At 34.6% G+C, this 19,605-nt stretch overlaps 1 protein-coding gene across 20 annotated transcripts in view; it reads right to left on the reverse strand.

Annotated features, from left to right (window-relative positions):
* mast4 (microtubule associated serine/threonine kinase family member 4) overlaps window positions 1-19,605 on the reverse strand; it is a 175,922-nt gene that overhangs the window by 76,131 nt on the left and 80,186 nt on the right. For all 20 annotated transcript variants that reach the window (XR_015491844.1, XM_087254214.1, XM_087254213.1 and 17 more), the window contains one exon: window positions 3,764-3,795. Coding sequence is in view for 19 of the 20 variants with exons in the window: in XM_087254214.1 (XP_087110340.1) it covers window positions 3,764-3,795 (32 nt within the window). In the remaining variant the exon portion in view is untranslated. The remainder of the gene's footprint in view (window positions 1-3,763; window positions 3,796-19,605) is intronic.

Consider the following 19,605-nt stretch of genomic DNA (forward strand, 5'->3'; position numbering starts at 1 on the left):
ATTTTCTCTGCCCTGCAATTAAAGGGATCCCTTTTACAAGCTCAAGCTATTGTCAAATGTTTCCAAAATGTTTACCTTCTGAAAAAGACAGCCGGCAACACTCATTTTAGGACCTTCTGTGATTTAGTCTAGTACTGACGGCTGAAGTTCTGAGAAATTTGGCTGCTTTGAATGGTCAAGGACCACCCACTATGTTATGTGGCTGACAGCTTAACCAAATAATCATCTTTCATTTTGTGCCGTGCCTTAATCAGGAGGTCCAACTGTGTATCATTACTAAATGTCTTTAAAAGTTTTTAACAACGCATCAATATCCTAACAGATCTGTACATTTGTACATGATCTGTAGCAGAACATATAAGAAATCAGTACAAATTAACATATCTTTACCACCAACATATTCTAATCACCAAAAAAAATAAAATAAAGTTTTTAGTGACATTAGAAAAAAAGATAATAAGGATACCTGCATATTTGTCAACATCATGAGCTGAAGCTTTAATACAGTGAATATTGCATATTTTAAATAATCTAGAGTTTAAGTCATATTGATAAATGTTCGTCACAAACTTATCCTCAGAATATTAGATGGATATGCAGACAGTAAACCACTGGTTTATGAATTTATTTGAAAGTTACACTGAACACTGACATCTATAAAACAATCGCAGCTTGTTTATCCATTCAGACTTGTTTCCAGGCAGCTTGATTAAGAAAATAGAAGGGGTTCTGCTAAAGTGTTTCCAGAAAAGTGTGCCATATGCATCAGATGTTAAGCCAAAGGTCCATAATTGCTGCTTGCCATGATGTCTAAGGCTAAGACTAGTTCTTAGTGACTTTTCGGTTTAGTCCTGGTCATTACTGACAACTTTTCAGATTCAGGAGCATTGGTTTGCACTAAATGCATTGTGAAATACTCTTAGGCTGCATTCGAAATCGCCCCCTATACATTTAAATAGTGCATTATTAGAGGGAGCAGCCATTCTCATGGTGTCTGAAACCATAGTGGACGTTCTGAAGTTCACTCTATCAATTCCATACTGCACTCCAATAATGAGTGTACAACCCACACTCAACAGCCAGAGAGATTTATCAACCAGTAAAAACACAACTTGAGTGCTCAAATTCACTAACTCATCTTCATTCACTCTTGTAACAGGACTATATTAGTGGACTGATTTACAGTGTCTGAGTCCTAAAAAAAGGACTGTCAAACTCATATTTTTAAGATTTCGTACTAAATCAGCAAGTCAGGATCTATAGCCTTCAGTTGCTGTCGTTTCATACTATTCGTTTTCATTTTACAACATTATATTCTTGCATTATCTTGTCATATGTTACATAGATGTATCATGTTCCTTGTAAAATTTCAAAATAAAAGTTAAGGAGAAATAGCAAAAGATGTATCATCCCAGAAAAGCTGACTGATACAACAATAACAACACTGCTACATTTAAAGAAAACTGTTTGAAATTCAAAATCAGTGGCTGCGGTTTATCATACAGATTTGTTTATGTGACCTGTAAGTAATGCAAGTTTTATTAACCAAGCCTCTACCTTGCATCATAACAGATGATGAGGCACACATAAAAAGGTTTCATTACTCAAAGCAAAGGACAAATGCAAGTTGTATAAACAGAATTTAATAAAATTTAGAGGTTTTGCAGTATCACATTATGAAACCCTTTGAAAATGTAAATATGGTCATTGCTCACCTTTTACTCACCAATTCAAATCATTTCAACCATGTTCTTTTTTTTTCTTCTGTTCAATATATAAACAGTTTCTGTGCATATCTTTGTTTTTAAAAACAACAGCTGATCCCACCAACAATTATTTATGAATCAATAGACTAACCAATTCAATCAACCTTCAATTTTCTGTTTCAAATGCTGGTTTGCCATGGCATGACTAAACGATTCTTATGTTCCTGGTTGTGGCTTCTGATTGGACAATTCAGTGTTTAAGTCATGAGAAAAATACATCTTATAATTACATCTATTATACAAAACAACTGTTCACCAGTAGCTGATGATATTATAAAGCAGGAACATAAAACAAGAGGATGAGTTTGAGGTCTAGCCATCAAGAAGGCTAGGATTATATACATATGCTTTGTATGCATGCTGAACAACAAAGAAATCAAGAAATAATATGTAGATGCAAGCTATGCTTTAACAAGCTAATGTTTTGTGAGGGGGAAACTATTGTTTAGTCATCAACTTGCACAAAGAACCTCGAAATAGAAAGTAATTGGGAAGGTAATTTACATAAAGCTCATTTTCAGAAATTTAGCTACATTGGCATTTTTAAAATGTTTTGTCTCAGAAAATCATACAATAGCAATAATAATAATAATAATAATAATAATAATAATAATAATAATAATAATAATAATAATAATAATAATAATAATAATTATTATTATTATTATTATTATTATTATTACTATTATTATTATTATTATTATTATTATAGATAATAAAAATATACAGAAATAAAAAATAAACAAATAAAACTTAAAAAGTAAATTAGTATAACAGAGATAATGTTTTATGTCATCAGTTTATTTTCCAACATATTTATTTGACACAACAGCAAACCATTGAACATATCATAAGTCCATCACCATCTGTCTTTGTCACTTGGCCAAGAATAAAAAAAATATATATATAAAAAAAAAAAAATAACTGTAAAGACGTGGTGAGGCCAGATTAAGCCTATAATATTTTTAATGGTGTCCCTCCATTTCTCGTTTTAAAATAAGGGACCTACAGTACATACATAGTTTAATAAAAGCTCAAATAAATTTAAAAATAACACATCAATCTGTGAATAGTGTACCGCAACAGTCTGTGTTTTGTTCTGATAAGCCCATTATTTAAAGGAATTTTACGTGATTCACATGAGAATAAGTAAACAGTGGTGTTTGAGGCTCACGGTGAGGCCTTTTTCATGTACACTTTTTTTTTTTTTTAAAAATTCCAAAAACTCTCTTTTTTCAGCTGTGACTAAGTATATCCAGATTTTGTATTGCATGGCACATTTAAGACATTAAAAAAAAATAAATAAAAAAATAAATAAATAAATAAATATATATATATATATATATATATATATATATATATATATATATATATATATATATATATATTTTTTTTTTTTTTTTTTAAATTCATACAAGCCATTTTTAAGAGGTTTACTACATGAGTAAAAACATTTTTTAGACTGCTATCAGTCAAAAGTTGTCAACAAGCAATTTACCAGAAAAATATCAGAAAAAAAGTATCTATAAAAGAATATTACAAAAACATACATACAAATATTTATCAAACTATAAGTCAAACAAGTATAAGCTTACCATCTTTGGTCTTTGTGAGTGTTGTTGGCATTTGGGGTAACATACGTTACTCAAATGACGTAGACCTTTAAAATATTCAATAATTGATTAATTAATTAATTACCTCCAATTTAATTTGAAATAATTCTCAAATAATTTTTATTTTAAAATAATTTTTATTTTATATTTTTGTCTGTATATACTGCTAATTGTAGTTCTTAGAAAGAAAATGGGAGTAGGCAAAAACAGTATCTGCAGAAAAAAACATCAGCAAAGAATGTTTGATTGGTGCATTTCTAACAGAAATATTTTAGGAAAGTCTGTTGGAGCTAAAATCTGAAACTCTTCAGACACCCTGGAACAGAATTGGACAGAACGGGACAAGCCTCTATTCAATTAAAACAATTAAATAGGTTTACTCACAGACTTCCTCGTCTAGGCAGGCTGAGCTCTTTCTGTAATAAAGCACACACATAAAAAAGGCAATTTAATAACATCATTGAACAGACCAAACATACAATTTCCAGGTCAGTCTCAAAACTTCCTGCAAGACTTAAAATGGTGTGCTGAACAATCAAGTGGTTATTCTAGTTAGTCATGCAAATTGGTCACCTTGACAGCCAATTAAGCAGTCTTTGCTTAGTCATTCATTGTCAGGTGACCCAGATTTCAACGATAACCCCAGCGGTGTCAGTGCTGACCCAGTTTTTATCTCTCCAGATCCATTCAGTCCCAAAGACAACATAAATATTTAACCTCTACCATTCACACAGCAAACATCTCTGTATGTGACAATAAAAACACCGGTAACATTTCTGCAGCCATTTTCATTCTAATGGGCAGATTTAGTACTCAAGAAACATTTCATATTATTAAAATGCAACAAACCTGCCTAAACGTTGTCCGTAGTCACTAAATCAAAACTTTACGAATTGCCTTGAGATTGCATTGCACTCTCAGCTCACATCATTCAAAGTAAAAGGTTCACATTGTCTCCCAATAATGTAAAGAATGACTAAGCAAAATTGTTTCTACTTAATAATGCGATATTAATTGTTTCATACTGAATCTTGCCTTCAAAAAGTGCTTCCTTGGTCTTATCCATATTTCTTTGCAGGTTAAACACAACAACACAACAAGTCGACCACAACAGGAAAAAAACCTGCAACTGCGTTTATTGCATTAATTTTTTTTTAAAGCATTATTATTTCAAAATTAATCACATGCGTTAAAGCACTAATTTTGACAGCACTAATTAATAATGTCAACAGACTGGTCTTAGCAACAGTCTGAATGTAAAGGAGGACTATAAGCAAAATTGTTTCTCCTTAATAATGCGAAATAAATGAGCTGCTTTCGAAAGCTCAAAAATAAAAAATAAAAAATACACATATTCTATTGTAAGCAGCAGCTGTCACTGCTTTCATTTGAATTGTTCTTTGAACAGTGTATTAAAAAGCCTATATTAACCGTGGGCCTGTGATCATTCTTTCATTATCACACACGGTATGTTTCACCTCCTTTCTTTTGTTTACAGTTATTTTTGTTAATGTAGTTTAATTATAATTTTTACAATAACATAGCTTTAATGGGAGATTACTCCCCGTTTATGTCTAGTTAACTGGTGATCTGGGACTATTAGCCAGGTCAGATTACTGTGCATATTTTACATGACAATAGTTATTTTTTTAAATGTAATGTTTTTTTAAGGTTTGAAAAAGTTAAAAGTTGTTGAATTAAAAAGTGCACATATAAAGCTATTTTCCTTGTTTTGACACATTAAAAGAAATGGTGGCTAAAGAAATACTTAATTGGTGTGGTCAGAGATAAATTTGTTAAATCCTTAATTTTGAGCCCTGATAAAATCAAAACTGATTGCATTGCGACATAGCCCATTTGCTCATGCACACTGAGCAAGCTAATACACGATACACACAAGAAGTGAAATAAATGAGAAGGCATGTGGACATAACATCTAAATTAAGTCATTTTAGCATGTCAAAGTCAAATTTATGCATATAAATATATTTTCCCAACAAGAAAAGTATGGCTAGTGAAAATGGCAAGTGGCTAGTAATGTTGGAAATCTACTAGCCACAGTGGCTGGTGATCAAAAAAATTAATGTTAAGCCCTGTATATATATATATATATATATATATATATATATATATATATATATATATATATATATATATATATGTGTGTGTGTGTGTGTGTGTGTGTGTGTGTGTGTGTGTGTGTGTTAAATATTATACTATTATATTGCTTTTTACAATATTGCCTTTTGAGCATTTACAAAATAGTTACTCCATGAGCACATGTAATGATGTCAAAAGACCACAAGATGGCATTTGAGCAGATACAGTACATAAGTGGATTCAGTTTGAGGTCTTTCCACAAGAGAGAATTCAAGGTATTCTTAGCTGTGATACATGTTTTATGTAGGATTACCATTATAGGGTGATAAAATCAACACGCCTGCACATTTTTTAAACCCGATGTCAAATTCTTTGATGTTCATTGACTAAAAAGCTGAATTTCCATGACATCTAATGAACAGAAAAACAGGCAGCTGTTGAGTTGAACAACAGAAATAAAAAAAATAAGTTTACTAGTTGAAAATTGATAGATAAATAAAAATATACTGAACAAATAGTCCAGCCAAAAACAAAGCAATACACGTGAAACAACATGATGTTAAAAGGCAGAAAAATTACAGACTAAAACAAAACAGACTAGAAAAGACATTTTAAAATGTCACTAGATTCCAGAAATTCCAAAAGTAGACGGAACCCTGTATATAAACTGTTATTTGTAATTGATACTGATAAGCATTGTTTATGAATTTTCTGAGTTTTGTTTCTGTATCACACTCTTTAAGGGAAACTTAGTATACCCCTTTATATAAGATATAAAATAAGTCTTTAATGTCCCAAAAGTGTTACTGTGAAGTTTCACTACACAACTAATGTTTCATAACTCTTTAAATTGTTGTTTTGGTGACTGTTAAATGAGATTGGGCTCTTTTCAGAAGAGGGCGGAAAAACAAACCTGTGCATCAGCATAGCAGCAGATTCAAAACAAAAGTTATCATTGTGAAAAACAAAGAAGTTGCTCAGAAAAAGGCAGTCTACAGAGACTGGTGTTTATTTGTGCATCTAACACTCCACATTTATAATCCTCTAACGCTGTGTTCACACCAGTCCAAGGTTATTATAGTTAACGAAAACGAACAAAAAAACGAAAAATAAAAAATAAGAAATTGTCGTTATCTAAAATAAAAATAAAAAGAGAGTTTAAAAAAAACTAGAACTAACTGAAACTGTATTGTGTACAAACAAAACTAACTTGAAACTAACTAAAATTATAGCAAAAACCTCTTTTGTTTTCATATTTGTGAATGTATTTAATGCATAATCTTACTTTTAGCCTTTTAGAAGTAAATATAATCCGCGCTGCAGGTGTTTGTGTGACCCTTTGCACCTCAGAGTCTCCTGCTGCCATTGGCCAAATAGAGCCGCTTCTCCTCCAGTCATCCTCGCTGTAGCTCCGGCGACAAAAACAACGAGTGGACATGACAGCAGTATGGTGACAGCATTAAATATAGAGACTTAAAACTATTACTTTAACACAATTGTGCCCAATATTGGGTTTTGTTTCTATATCGCAATCACAAATTAATCTTTTTAACCGGATCTTCTAAGTGAACCGGTTGAACTAATTCACCAAATCAAACTGAATAATTTGAAACAATTCGCGTCTCCAGTAAGCACTTATCCTCCACCACTTATACCCCCCCCCCCCCCCGACTCAAAGTAATTCAATATATACTCTTTTTCAGTTATTAGAACAGTGACGTTACACTGAGAAGCGGTGAACCTATAATACTGTGCATGCGTGATTTAGTGAACCAAACGCAAACAGTACAGCCTGTTGTTTGACTGAACTAAACTTGAACAACTACAGCGCGAGCAAAACGAGGGCTTAAATGATCAGATCTGGTGAAAAACGCAAGTTTGTTTCATAACAGTAAATCGTAATGGAATTAAAATAAGTGAATCATGCTTCAGTTGGGTTGCAAAACTTTACTGCAAGACATTTTTAAGATCATGGTGATGTTTTAACTGACTGAAATTACTATTGCTGACTACAAAAGGTTGAGTCCGAACATCAACGTTAAATATCTGCACTTCCCATCACTACTGTGTGCCTAACCTCAGAGTAGCCTTGCACTCATATTGTACTTAGGGCTGCTATCTTGTGAGCTGTTGTATTTGTATTTGAATTTAAGGATGGGTAGATGGTTGTGGTAGATGATAGTGCTCATGTTTCCCCTAAATAAATGTTTCAGAAAAATGAGTTTTTATTATACAATATTTATCCTGTTGATTTTGAATGTTGCACCTAAAAAAAAAAATCCTCATTTAGAAAAAAAATAAATAAATAAAACTAATACTGAAACTATTAAAAACTAAACTAAAACCAAGTCATTTCAAAATATAGAAACTAATAAAAACTAGTAAATCGGCCTCTAAAGCTAATTAAAACTAACTGAAATTGAAAAAAGTCAAAACGAAATAGAAACTAAAACTTATTAAAAATCCAACACTATTATAACCTAGCACCAGACGCCATATGCACAGATAAATTGTGCTATTCGAGCGTAAATAGATGCGTGAACAATTTGAGTTTACTAGCTTCATTCGCGTGTCAAATTCACTTCACAATAGACGTTGAATCGCATCATGGGCAGGGTTTCAGTGTGCCAGGTGACTGTAGCTTCGTTACTAAATGGCTAACCTAGATTTTATTGAGAGAATAGCTGTGTTTATGTGCTTAATGAATGGCTCGCGCCACTTCATTCGCACGCATCGCGTCATTCGCCCATATCATGCCGCAGAATGTCTATTCGTGCCTTTGCATTGACTTAACATGTAAATCACTCGCACTTGACGATTTCTTGTCCGGTTTGAACGCAACATAAGTCGCTGACATTATCTTCAACAGGTGAAAACACTCATGGTAAATGGCAGCTTTCTTACTTAGGGCTGTTTATGCTAATGAGGGAGAGATTGCCACTAATGAGTGGGGCTTTTTTTCACCTCTGATAATGTGTACAAAGGGAGAATATCAATCAAAGTGTTTCAGTAACAATTACCATCAGGGACTGAATGTATTCACACACATAACTGCCACACAACTATGTTTAAAAATGTATTTTTATATAGATCATCATAGCAGATGGAGAGTGCCTCCCAAAAAAACAAAGATACAAGACCCCTTAATTCAGTTAATTCAGCATTGCCCACGGTGGCTTAAATGACCGTAAAAGACATGTTGAGGTGAGTAGTGTCATTACGTGAGCATTTTATTTAGGTCTATATCAGGGCTGTCAGGAAAACTAAAAATTTCCTTCCTTCCTTCCTTCCTTCCTTCCTTCCTTCCTTCCTTCCTTCCTTCCTTCCTTCCTTCCTTCCTTCCTTCCTTCCTTCCTTCCTTCCTTCCTTCCTTCCTTCCTTCCTTCCTTCCTTCCTTCCTTCCTTCCTTCCTTCCTTCCTTCCTTCCTTCCTTCCTTCCTTCCTTCCTTCCTTCCTTCCTTCCTTCCAACCATCCATCCATCCATCCAACTATCTATCTATCTATCTATCTATCTATCTATCTATCTATCTATCTATCTATCTATCTATCTATCTATCTATCTATCTATCTATCTATCTATCTATCTATCTATCTATCTATCTATCTATCTACCAAAAAGACATGGAAGCAGACTTGTCAGTTACATCCAACAAACGTAAGTAATAGTGTACTATTTAAACAGAATTCATGTGTTTATGTGAAATTCTTTCTAATTACTTCCAATTAGGAAATCACAACATCTCCCTGAAACAGGTTTTTGCAGGTTGGCATGTCTGCACTCTATATGCATACATTCCTGGCCCATTGCTTACAAAAATGGGGTGCTTTACTTCAGCAGCAGCTAGTTCTGAACTTCCAATGTGTGACTGTGACTTCAAGCTCTGCCGTATAGTGCTGCGGCACCCTGTGATACCGTAACCTCACGCTACTCAAAAATAATGAATGAAAAGGAGAGCTGGAGCTGCTGCAGAGCACAGCGGGGAACAGCAGTGAAATGGTGCGACTCTGGTTTACCCATGAATTCAACACTGGGCAGGCTCACCCACAGCCGAACATGAATATATGCATTACTATTCACTCTCAAAGCTTCTAGGAGAGATGTGCCTGAGGAAAGTCAGGAATGATTGAATTACATTTCCATCATGTTACATTGGAATGCTAAAAAAAAGGCATGGGGAAGTTAAGGAGTATCAGACTGTGAACAATGTGAAAATGAGGATGAGGAAGATCCATATAATAAAAACAATCATTAAAAATGTAAAAGTCTTACAACAAACACTTGATATTTTGAATTACAAGATCATTAAAAAAAATATTAAACAATATAGATTGTAAAAGTTTGGTAGTGATAATTGCAGTATCAAAATTCCAGAACTTAGCCAGGCAAATATTTGACTTGGGTTGCGCTCAAATGATGTTTACTGAATGCTTATGCAGTATAAACATAACCTCTGGTCAAAACAAAACTGTTCAATAAAAAACAGAGCAAACCATCACAAACAAATGAATGGATATATGGTGAACCAGAAAATGTACACAACCAAGCATATCAACATAGATAAAAACTGTACATGTGACTGAGCACTATGAATGAATTACAATAAAGAAGAAGAAGAAGAAGAAATACGAATACGAATACAAATAAGAATATAAATAAGAATATGAATACAAATACGAATACGAATAAGAATATGAATAAAAATATACATTTGAATACAAATATGAATACAAATAAGATTAAGAAGAAAAAGAAAAATAAGAAATGCTTTTTAATTTAACACATTACAGAATGTAATGTATTCTTGTGATGGTAAAGCTACAGCTAAAGCTATACCTCCTACAAAATCTTCCATTCAAATTTCAACATTTAATATTATTAAACAGTTGTGCTGGTTATTATTTATTCTTAAGTATCATGTATAAAAATTATTTATTAATTTGTTCATTCCAAGGAACCACAATGTTTTTTTTTATAAATTAAAATTCTTTGTTCTACATTTGTTCAGCTATACATATCTTGGCTTAAAAGTATTAACAATTAACCTTTGTGTATCGTTCAAATTGACTAGTGGCTGTTTTTGCTTTGACTTCCATTATAACCACATTTTTGATTGCAAAACCATGACACCATATAATCATGCATTCTTAATTGATAGTTCTTTTCCCTTTTGAAAGGGAAGGTAAAGCTTCCAATTTTTACTGTCGATCATTAGTTGGCACCTTTAACTCTTTAGATTTTGGCCTGTGCCAAAAGGTTTCTGGCTATATGGAGTTCTATGGAGCAGACTATAGTAATGTCTATGGAGCAAATTATAGTGTTTGTTTATATATAAACACTTACTAATTTTACTATGTTCTGAGAGAGGAGCGGATTACCTTTTTTTTTTTTTTTTTTTTTAAACATATCAAGGTAACTGTGCAAAGGTCTCTTTCACACTCTCAATGGCACACACATGCACACACTATACTCCATATAACCATATAATGTTAAAGGGTCACGAAACACCAAAAAACATATTTAAGCTGTTGAAAGTCATATATATGTCCCATGCTGCTAAAAACACTATTAGGACACATATTTCACTAAAAAGTAAAAATAGGTTGTTTTTGCGTTATTTCGAGCAAATTCGTACATCCGGTTTGAAATTAATTTTTGAAGCAGCGCCACGGCCATGAGATCTTAGTGTGTATTCCAGCGTGTAGACTGGACCTCTGTACCAGGGAGTGCCTTATTACGTCTCTGAGTGTGCTGCATTAATGCATGAGTAAGGCTTGGTTCAAATCAATTAACGCGCTATATTGTGCAACTTATTATTCATTAATATTACAGTGTTCAGATGGCAGAGAGACGCCACGTTGTTTTGCAAAAAAAAGCGTGCAATGTTGCATTTATAATTTGCTGCAGAGAGGGTTTTGTTTTCATTTTCTCTCTATGAGAGCGCAGCTGGACTCACGTGTGGATTGCAGTGCACGCGATGCGCAGCAACAATACGTGTATAAGGAACATTGTTTACCCGAGAGCTTTTCTCATCTGGAAATGGTGAGATCAGGATTTGCTTCTCGTCTCCTCTTAATAAAGACGCAGCTCTAGTTGGTGTTGATTGTCCTGTCTCTACAGAATTGGTAAGTGAGCGACCAGTGGCCTTTGTTTGTTTATTCAGATGGCAAAGTTAGTTTGTATCGAACTAACCATTAGACCGAGTGTAAACATGTTAGCACCACAATCAAACTTACCATTGTGTAGGATTTTCGCCACATTTTGTGACAGAAATAACACAGCTTTCTGATGCTACCTGCCGAGTGCATGTAAGTTTCCGGGAAATGCTGAGGTATTTTTCTTCTCATTCGCCATGTGGTAACAAACATTGCATGAAAAATACACGCTTAAAGCAGCTCCTCGAATCAAATATCTCGTTTGTCATGAGGGGCATGAATAAATTCCCTAAATGAAAGAGCCAAACTGCAGTTAAAGTCCACCATTTAATAATTTGTCAAATAATTTGATTACTGATGTCCATGTAAACACAATCACTGTCTTTCTCCCCTGTGTAAGTGTGTGTGTGTGTGTGTGTGTGTGTGTGTGTGTGTGTGTGTGTGTGTGTGTGTGTGTGTGTGTGTGTGTGTGTTTTGACTCTGTGAAAATCAGCGCATGCCCAAATTGACATTCCCATTTTTATGCACATTTTCTAGAGACCCTCCCTCTTTTGCTCCTCCGACACTACCCCCTAAACAGAGCTGGACACGCCCACTTTCCTGACTTAGAGGTGTGAAAAGAGGGGGTTTCATGGCCCTTCAAGCTAAAAGCTAAGCTTTTTTTTGCCCAGCAACTAATGATCAACAGTAAGAATTACAAATTGTATGTCTTCCCAACAGGGAAAACCAGCAATAATCAAGAATGCATGATTATATTATGTCAAGGTTTGCAATTAAAAAAATAATAATTTTGAAAACATCCTCAACAGAACACAAGGGTTAAAGCAAACATATAAGCAATTTTTACGTCATCTAAAAGCATCCAAATTTCACTCTTTCATCTGCAGCTTTTGAACGCAGATGCATATCATCTTTAAACTATGAACAAATTGTATCTGAGGTCAGCAACATAAGGTCATGGCACTGTCTGTTTGATGACAACTACTGTATACCTTCAGTAAATGGCAGCATCTAATTCTAACAAAAATTTCCAGGATAAAGTCTATATAAAGTGCAGCAATCCAGCCAAGTAGCTCCGCTCCTCTTATCAAATACAACAGTGAAAACAGTAAAACACCTGTTTTCTATTTAAGTGTGCTTCTGCATGTCCTGACCACGAAACTTCCTATAACATCCCATCTACATCAAAGCTTTAGCAATACTATTTTAAAGACCTTGCCATGATAGCGTATTAATAATTCCCTTTGAATTTGCTGCATTTCTGCACCATCTCCAGATCAAAAGTGTGGCAATATGAAATGCTGACTTGTATCTGCAAGGGCTTCCCCCCCTCATTCAACACATCTTTTTCCCCTTCCATTCCCAGTTACTATTAGAAAAGGTTAACCAGATCTACCATCTGTTTCTTGCCCCCAGGGACAGTGGCGCTGAGCCCTGCAGTCAAGAGGAGCAATGTTTACATTAAGATTTATGATAAGACAAATAATTAAACTGCAAAGACAAAGCAAGCAGAGTGACTCACTCTTTACAATGGCAAGGGGAATCTGTTACATCCTGTTTAAATTCTACAGTTACCCAAATGAAAAATTAAACATCACAAAAAGCAATTCTACAGTGACACGGTGGCTCAGTGGTTAGCACTGTGGCCTCACAGCAAGAAGGTCGCTGGTTTGAGTCCCGACTGAGTCAGTTGGCATTTCTGTGAGGAGTCTGCATGTTCTCCCTGTGTTAGTGTGGGTTTCCTCCATTTGCTCCAGTTTCCCCACAGTCCAAACACATGGGACCATAGGTTATACCTAATTATAACACATGGGACTATAGGTTTAACCTAATTGCCTGTAGTGTATGGGTGTTTCTCAGTACTGGGTTGCAGCTTGAAGCGTATTCACTGTGTAAAGCATATGCTTGATCAGTTGACAGTTCATTCTGCTGTGGCAACCCCTGATGAATAAAGGGACTAAGCCAAAGGAAAATTAACGAATGAATGAACATGCAATTCTTAAAAGGAGACTTCTGTGAATAAAAGAATAAATACACATACACACGCATATACATGTACAAATATACATATACACACATACATACAAACACAAACACAAAATTACTGTACATGCATACACTCTGATGCATACACACACTGGTATTGGCGGTTTACGAGAACTCACCATATAGGCATAATGTATTGTATACTGTAAAAGACACATATTATATGGCCCTATCCTTAAACTTAACTCCACAAGAAACTTGTGGCAAATTATGAATGTCAAAAGACCCCATAAAGTATGATTAAGCATTTTGAATTACATCGCACACAAACACGCACATTTTGTCATAAGCCTATTTCTCATGTCATAAGATAATTTCCACAACGCTCAACCAGCTCTTTTACATATGATGTATTCAAAGACATGTTTCTAGACATTTTGGAACCCAAAGCAGGAATATTATTGATAAGTACTATTATTTACTTAAACATTGGATGACGTGAGCTTTCCTCTCTAATTGGCAAAGTATATTTTCGTTGCTTGACAGATTGTAATGGCAGAAACAGGCTCGACTACTGTAGTGTTGGAGTGCCTGTTTTCCATACAGCATTGGTTTGATCACCACTCTGTGTTGAACTGGAGAAATTACTGTACTGTACATTTACACTTAAAATTTTAGCTGAATTTACCTTTTTTATTGCTGCTTATTACCTATGACTAGAAACGATGCTGACAATGTTGATGTTATTTATCACTGACTAAACAGGCTGTTCAATAACAAAAGAGAGGAACAATAAAACTAAATCAAGAATCTCATGTCATATGGCAGTTTTGGGCAATTACTTTGTCATTCACTTAGGATGTTCCCTTCTTTTTTTAACTGACAAATTTTGTTTCTCCTAGTACATTTTCAACTGTCAGGATGGATAGATAAAAACGGACATCCTGCTCGTTTATTGTCAAACATCTTTTTAACTTTTGTTGCTTTAAATGAAACCACCACAAATTATATGCTTGACAATATAAATCACCATCAGTCAAAAATAATATTTACTGTAGTCTTTGGGTAACCATTGATTTAAACCTCATGCGCATCCATGAATGTTGCTGTATTTACATGGCCTGTAGAATTTAATTATTACAATTATTGTACATGATATGGAATGCATGCTAATGTTCTAAAACGGATTTTTAATAGTGCATCACATGTGTCATGTGATTTAAATGTGATAGAACATGCACATGTGTTTTTTTTTTTTTTCTGTAGGGAAAGCATTCCTTTGTTTATTTTTCAATGAAGCCTAAAAAGTTTATTCTATAGTATCTCTAAATTTTTTTTAAAAAATAAATAAATAAAGGGGTTGCAGGTATAACAAAAATGCCCTTCAGCTGTTACTCATTCACAAAACAACAGAGCCTTTCATACACCCCAAAATGACTTGCGGCATGTTCAATCTACTTATTTAAACTATGTTGAAACAGCACAATTTTAAGTTTTTTGGGGGGGACAACTTCTTTTTTAAAGTTTAATTCACTTTAATTTGTAAAAATTATTAGGTTAACTTAATTTAGGTAAACTTCTTTATGTTGTCACAACACAAATCAATTGTGAGGAACCCAGCAGTTTTTTTGCTGGCATATCTCACTCCAAATACTTTATAAACACAAACCTGTTACAGTACCTCATTATATTTTATTGCACCAAATAGTGTTGCTTGGCAACCATTTTGCTAAATGATGCTGAAGAAAAATCTGTTATTTTATAATGTTGAACTTTAGTAAGTGTTGTAGCAACATTATTTATTTAAAATAGAATAAAATTACCCATTTAAGTTATTCACAGACAACGTATTATAAGAAACATTATAACCTTGCAAATTCAGTGTGAAACTGCTGTAATGCTGCATGTGGTGCAGGTAACTCAGAAGACAAGTAAACATGTTGTAATTTTTAAGTTCTATGAGGTTGGCAAGCTGGAATCTCATAAGGTTAATGCCAATATTGCATGAACAAATTGTTCTCAACAAACATATAGCTAATTGCCTATATGACTATTGCTTGGCAACTATTCTGCTATCTGAGCTACAGGAAATTATTATTTTGCTCGGTGTTATTTAGTGAAACCTTACTTTGTGTATAGAATAATCATTATATAATCACAATAAACCACGTGAAACTGTGGTTTACAGTAAATTTTATGAAAACTAAGGAGGCTATAGTAGCATCTCTTAACAGCTATAATTTCATTAGAAACCATGGCTTCACAATGCTTATTGCTTTAATAAAATGACATATATTTGCATTAATTTAAATATATGTGAATAATCATATCATTGAAATTACGTGCCTAAGCCTAAATTTTTGCTCAATGTGAGATATGTTGTGCTGGGTACATTTTGTTAAACATTTTAATCCACTAGAGGGCACAGCGTAAATGTTTTCAAATAAAATACGTTACTTATAGGGAAGAGTTTGTTGTTTCAGAAACACATCCTTTATGCGTCCACAAGACTTTAGTCAAAGTTTTGATGTACAGATCTCCAAGTGAACCACTGTTTTAAATCCAACCATGAGTGTTTTAAAAAGAATATGTAAGAGAAACGTACATTGTAACCATGTACAGTAGTTGTACCCCAATTTCACATTGCTTATATCTCTCTTGTTGACCTGTGCTCAACTCTGAGCACTCTGCATCACAAGAACAACACCATACAAAGTAAGCTACTGAGCAAACTGACCGCACCAGAAACGTTGTCCAATTGGAGATGGAGTGGTGAGGCAAATGTAATCAGTTACAAATTATGGATATCATTAAATTATCTTTTGGTATTTATTTGGTGTTGTACAAAAGAAAATAACTCTTTATTCTTCAACAAATGTCTCTGTGATAATCATTAGTGGGAACAAAATTATTTGGTGTGAAAATGCCCTGTAGGGTAGCATTCATTTTCCCCTTTTTCCCATTTTGAAAATGAGTAAAACATACAGTTTCACAAAAAAAGTAGGCTGAGTCACATATTTCTAATGAGCCTATGGTACATTTACAGTACTACTTTGTAGTGCACATCTGCTTAATTTTTTTTTTATTGCCTTACAATTTACACAGATTTTACAAAAAAAAAAAAGGTGAGTAGATTATTTCTAAAATGACCAAGGTAAAGAAAAGGTAAGCAAACCTTTAAATGTGTTGCTCAGTAAAAATGAAGAACATAGCATTCATTGCAGAGTTTGTATTGGTCACACAGGCCTGAGGCCAGTGGGTCGGGATCAAGGGTTGTGAAGAGCTATAGAGGTCAATCCAGCTAATAATGTGGTCATAGCACTGAGAGATCCCTCAGGGCCACAGACCAGTGTTTTCATCATCTGCAAAGGTCAGCTGATATGACAGACTGCATGAAGGAACGTGCCTAGCTTCCCTTCACACCATCATATCTGTTGCTCTGCAGAATGTTGTCCTTTACTCCGACCACTCAATGTTTTCTTATTCTGAGAATGTCTGTAATATGGTATGTCTAAAAGACTGTACAAAATGCACTGATACAGTGGGCTAAGGCAACAACTACTGTATATGCTGAAAGCTTGTTTCTTTTCAATGTGTTAGTGGCCTGTGTTCATAGAGACTATCATCTCAGCTGTCACAGTACACACAGATACCCAGTACTCTGCTTTCACTCCTCATATGATTTACTAAAATACTGTTTCAGCTTACATTTTTCTACTCAGTGATTTATATAAAGTAAAGAGGTGTCAACTGCTGCAGTTCATCCGGAAAGTATTCATAGCTCTTCACTTTTTTTCACATTTTATGTTACAGCCTTATTGCAAAATGGAATAAATGTATTTATTTCTTCAAAATTCTACACACAATACCCCATTATGACAATGTGAAAAAAAGATTTTTTTGAAATTGTTGCAAATTTATTCAAAATGAAAAATTACATGTAAAAAAGTATTAACAGCCTTTGCCGTAAATCTCTAAATTGAGCTCAGGTACATTCTGTTTCCACTGACCATCCTTGACATCTTTCAGCAGCTTATTTGGAGTTCACCTGTGGTAAATTAAATTGACTGGACATGATTTAAAAAGACATACACCTGTCTAAGGTCCCAGGGTTAACAGTGCATGTCAAAGCACAAACCAAGCATGGAGTCAAAGGAATTGTCTGTAGACCTCCGAGACAGGATTATTTCGAGGCACAAGGCTGAGGAAGGTTACAGTTGCAGTGGCCTCCATCATCCATGAGTGGAAGATTTTGGAACCACCAGGACTCTTCCTAGAGCTGGCCGGCCATCTAAGCAGAGTGATCAGGAGAGAAGGGCCTTAGTCAGAGAGGTGATCAATAAGTTGGTCATTCTGTCTGAGATGCAGCGTTCTTCTGTGGTGAGAGGAGAACCTTACAGAAGGACAACCATCTGTGCAGCAATCCATTAATCATGGCTGTATGGTAGAGTGGTCAGACGGAAGCCACTCCCCGACTGGAACTTGCCAAAAGGCATCTAAAGAACTCGTAGACCACGAAAAAACAAAAGGCTCTGGTCTGATGAGACTAAAATTAAACTCTAGAGTGAATGCCAGGCATTACGTTTGGAGAAAACCAGGCACCACTCATCAGCAGTCTAATAACATCCCTACAGTAAAGCATGGTTGTGGCAGCAACATGCTGTGGAGATGTTTTTTTAGCAGCAGGAATTGGAAGACTAGTCAAGATAGAGGAAAAGATGAATGCAGCACATCTCCACAGCATGAGGCTGCCACAACCATGCTTTACGGAAAATCTGCTCCAGAGTGCTCTTGACCTCAGGAGTTTATCTTCCAGCAAGACAATGACCCCAAGCACACCACCAAAATATCAATGGAAAGGTTTCACAACAACTTGGTGAGTGTAATTGAGTGGGCCAGCAAGAGCCCAGACCTAAATTCTATTGAACATCTCTGGAGAGATCTGAAAATGGCTGAACACTTTTGCTTTGGAATACGGCTGTGCCAAAATAAAAATAAAAAAAATTTAGAAAAAGTGAAGAGCTATAAATACGTTCCGGATGCCTTGTACATTGACTCATCAACTCATCGACATAAATGTTGTTCAATTGCTATGCAATTTGCCATTATTATTTCTCTTTACTGAGATATACATATTTTGAATCATTTTAATTATTCATCCAAATATTAATATTCTTTGCCTGCATGCTTCAGTAAAACAACAATGTTATGATTTTTATCATCAATAAGAAAAAAACAATAAAAAAGACAACAAAGAAGATGAAAAAATGACAAAGACAAGGATAAAGAAAATAAAGAAGACAATGAAGAAGGTGTAGAAGAAATCTGAAACACTGCAATATGACTTTGCATGCAACTGATGCCATTTAGAAAATTTCAACATCACAAGCAAAGCTGAAATAGCAATACATGACTTGCAAATATGAATACGACATTCAACATAAACAAACAACATAAAACAATTAATCGTTGTAATTTTTTTCTGACTTAGAGCTTAAAGCATCCCAGTCTCACTATCCAATTTTAACAGTTCATCAGTATTTATGTCAGTCAGACCTACAGTACTGTACTTTTGCAATTTCAGAATTTTTTCTTAATTATTTTTTTTTCAAAGTCTCTAAAAAGTCCAGCTTCACTTACCGTCAAGCAATCCAAGGCTAGACTAGACTTTATGTAAGGCTAAATCCCCATTTTTTTCCTCCATTTTATGATTCTTCAGCAGCCTAAGAAGCGTGTGAAGAAGTGTGTATTTACTGGCCAAGAGTCGGGCTCCCACTGCTAGATTAACACTGTGTCAACTGAACAGATAGGCAGCATATGGCATGCAGTGCATACAAATTTAACTTAGATGTGCTGATAACTTCCAGAAGAGCTGAACACACACTGTGCTGGACTGGTGGGCATTTGATGTTGCCATGAATACAGAAAGAACTCAAAACTACACCACATATCAAAACAAACATGCTGCTATTGCAGTATTAGATCT

The sequence above is a fragment of the Danio rerio genome, chromosome 5, assembly GCF_052040795.2.
Source record: "Danio rerio strain M-AB ecotype USA chromosome 5, GRCz13ab, whole genome shotgun sequence".
NCBI lineage: Eukaryota > Metazoa > Chordata > Actinopteri > Cypriniformes > Danionidae > Danio > Danio rerio.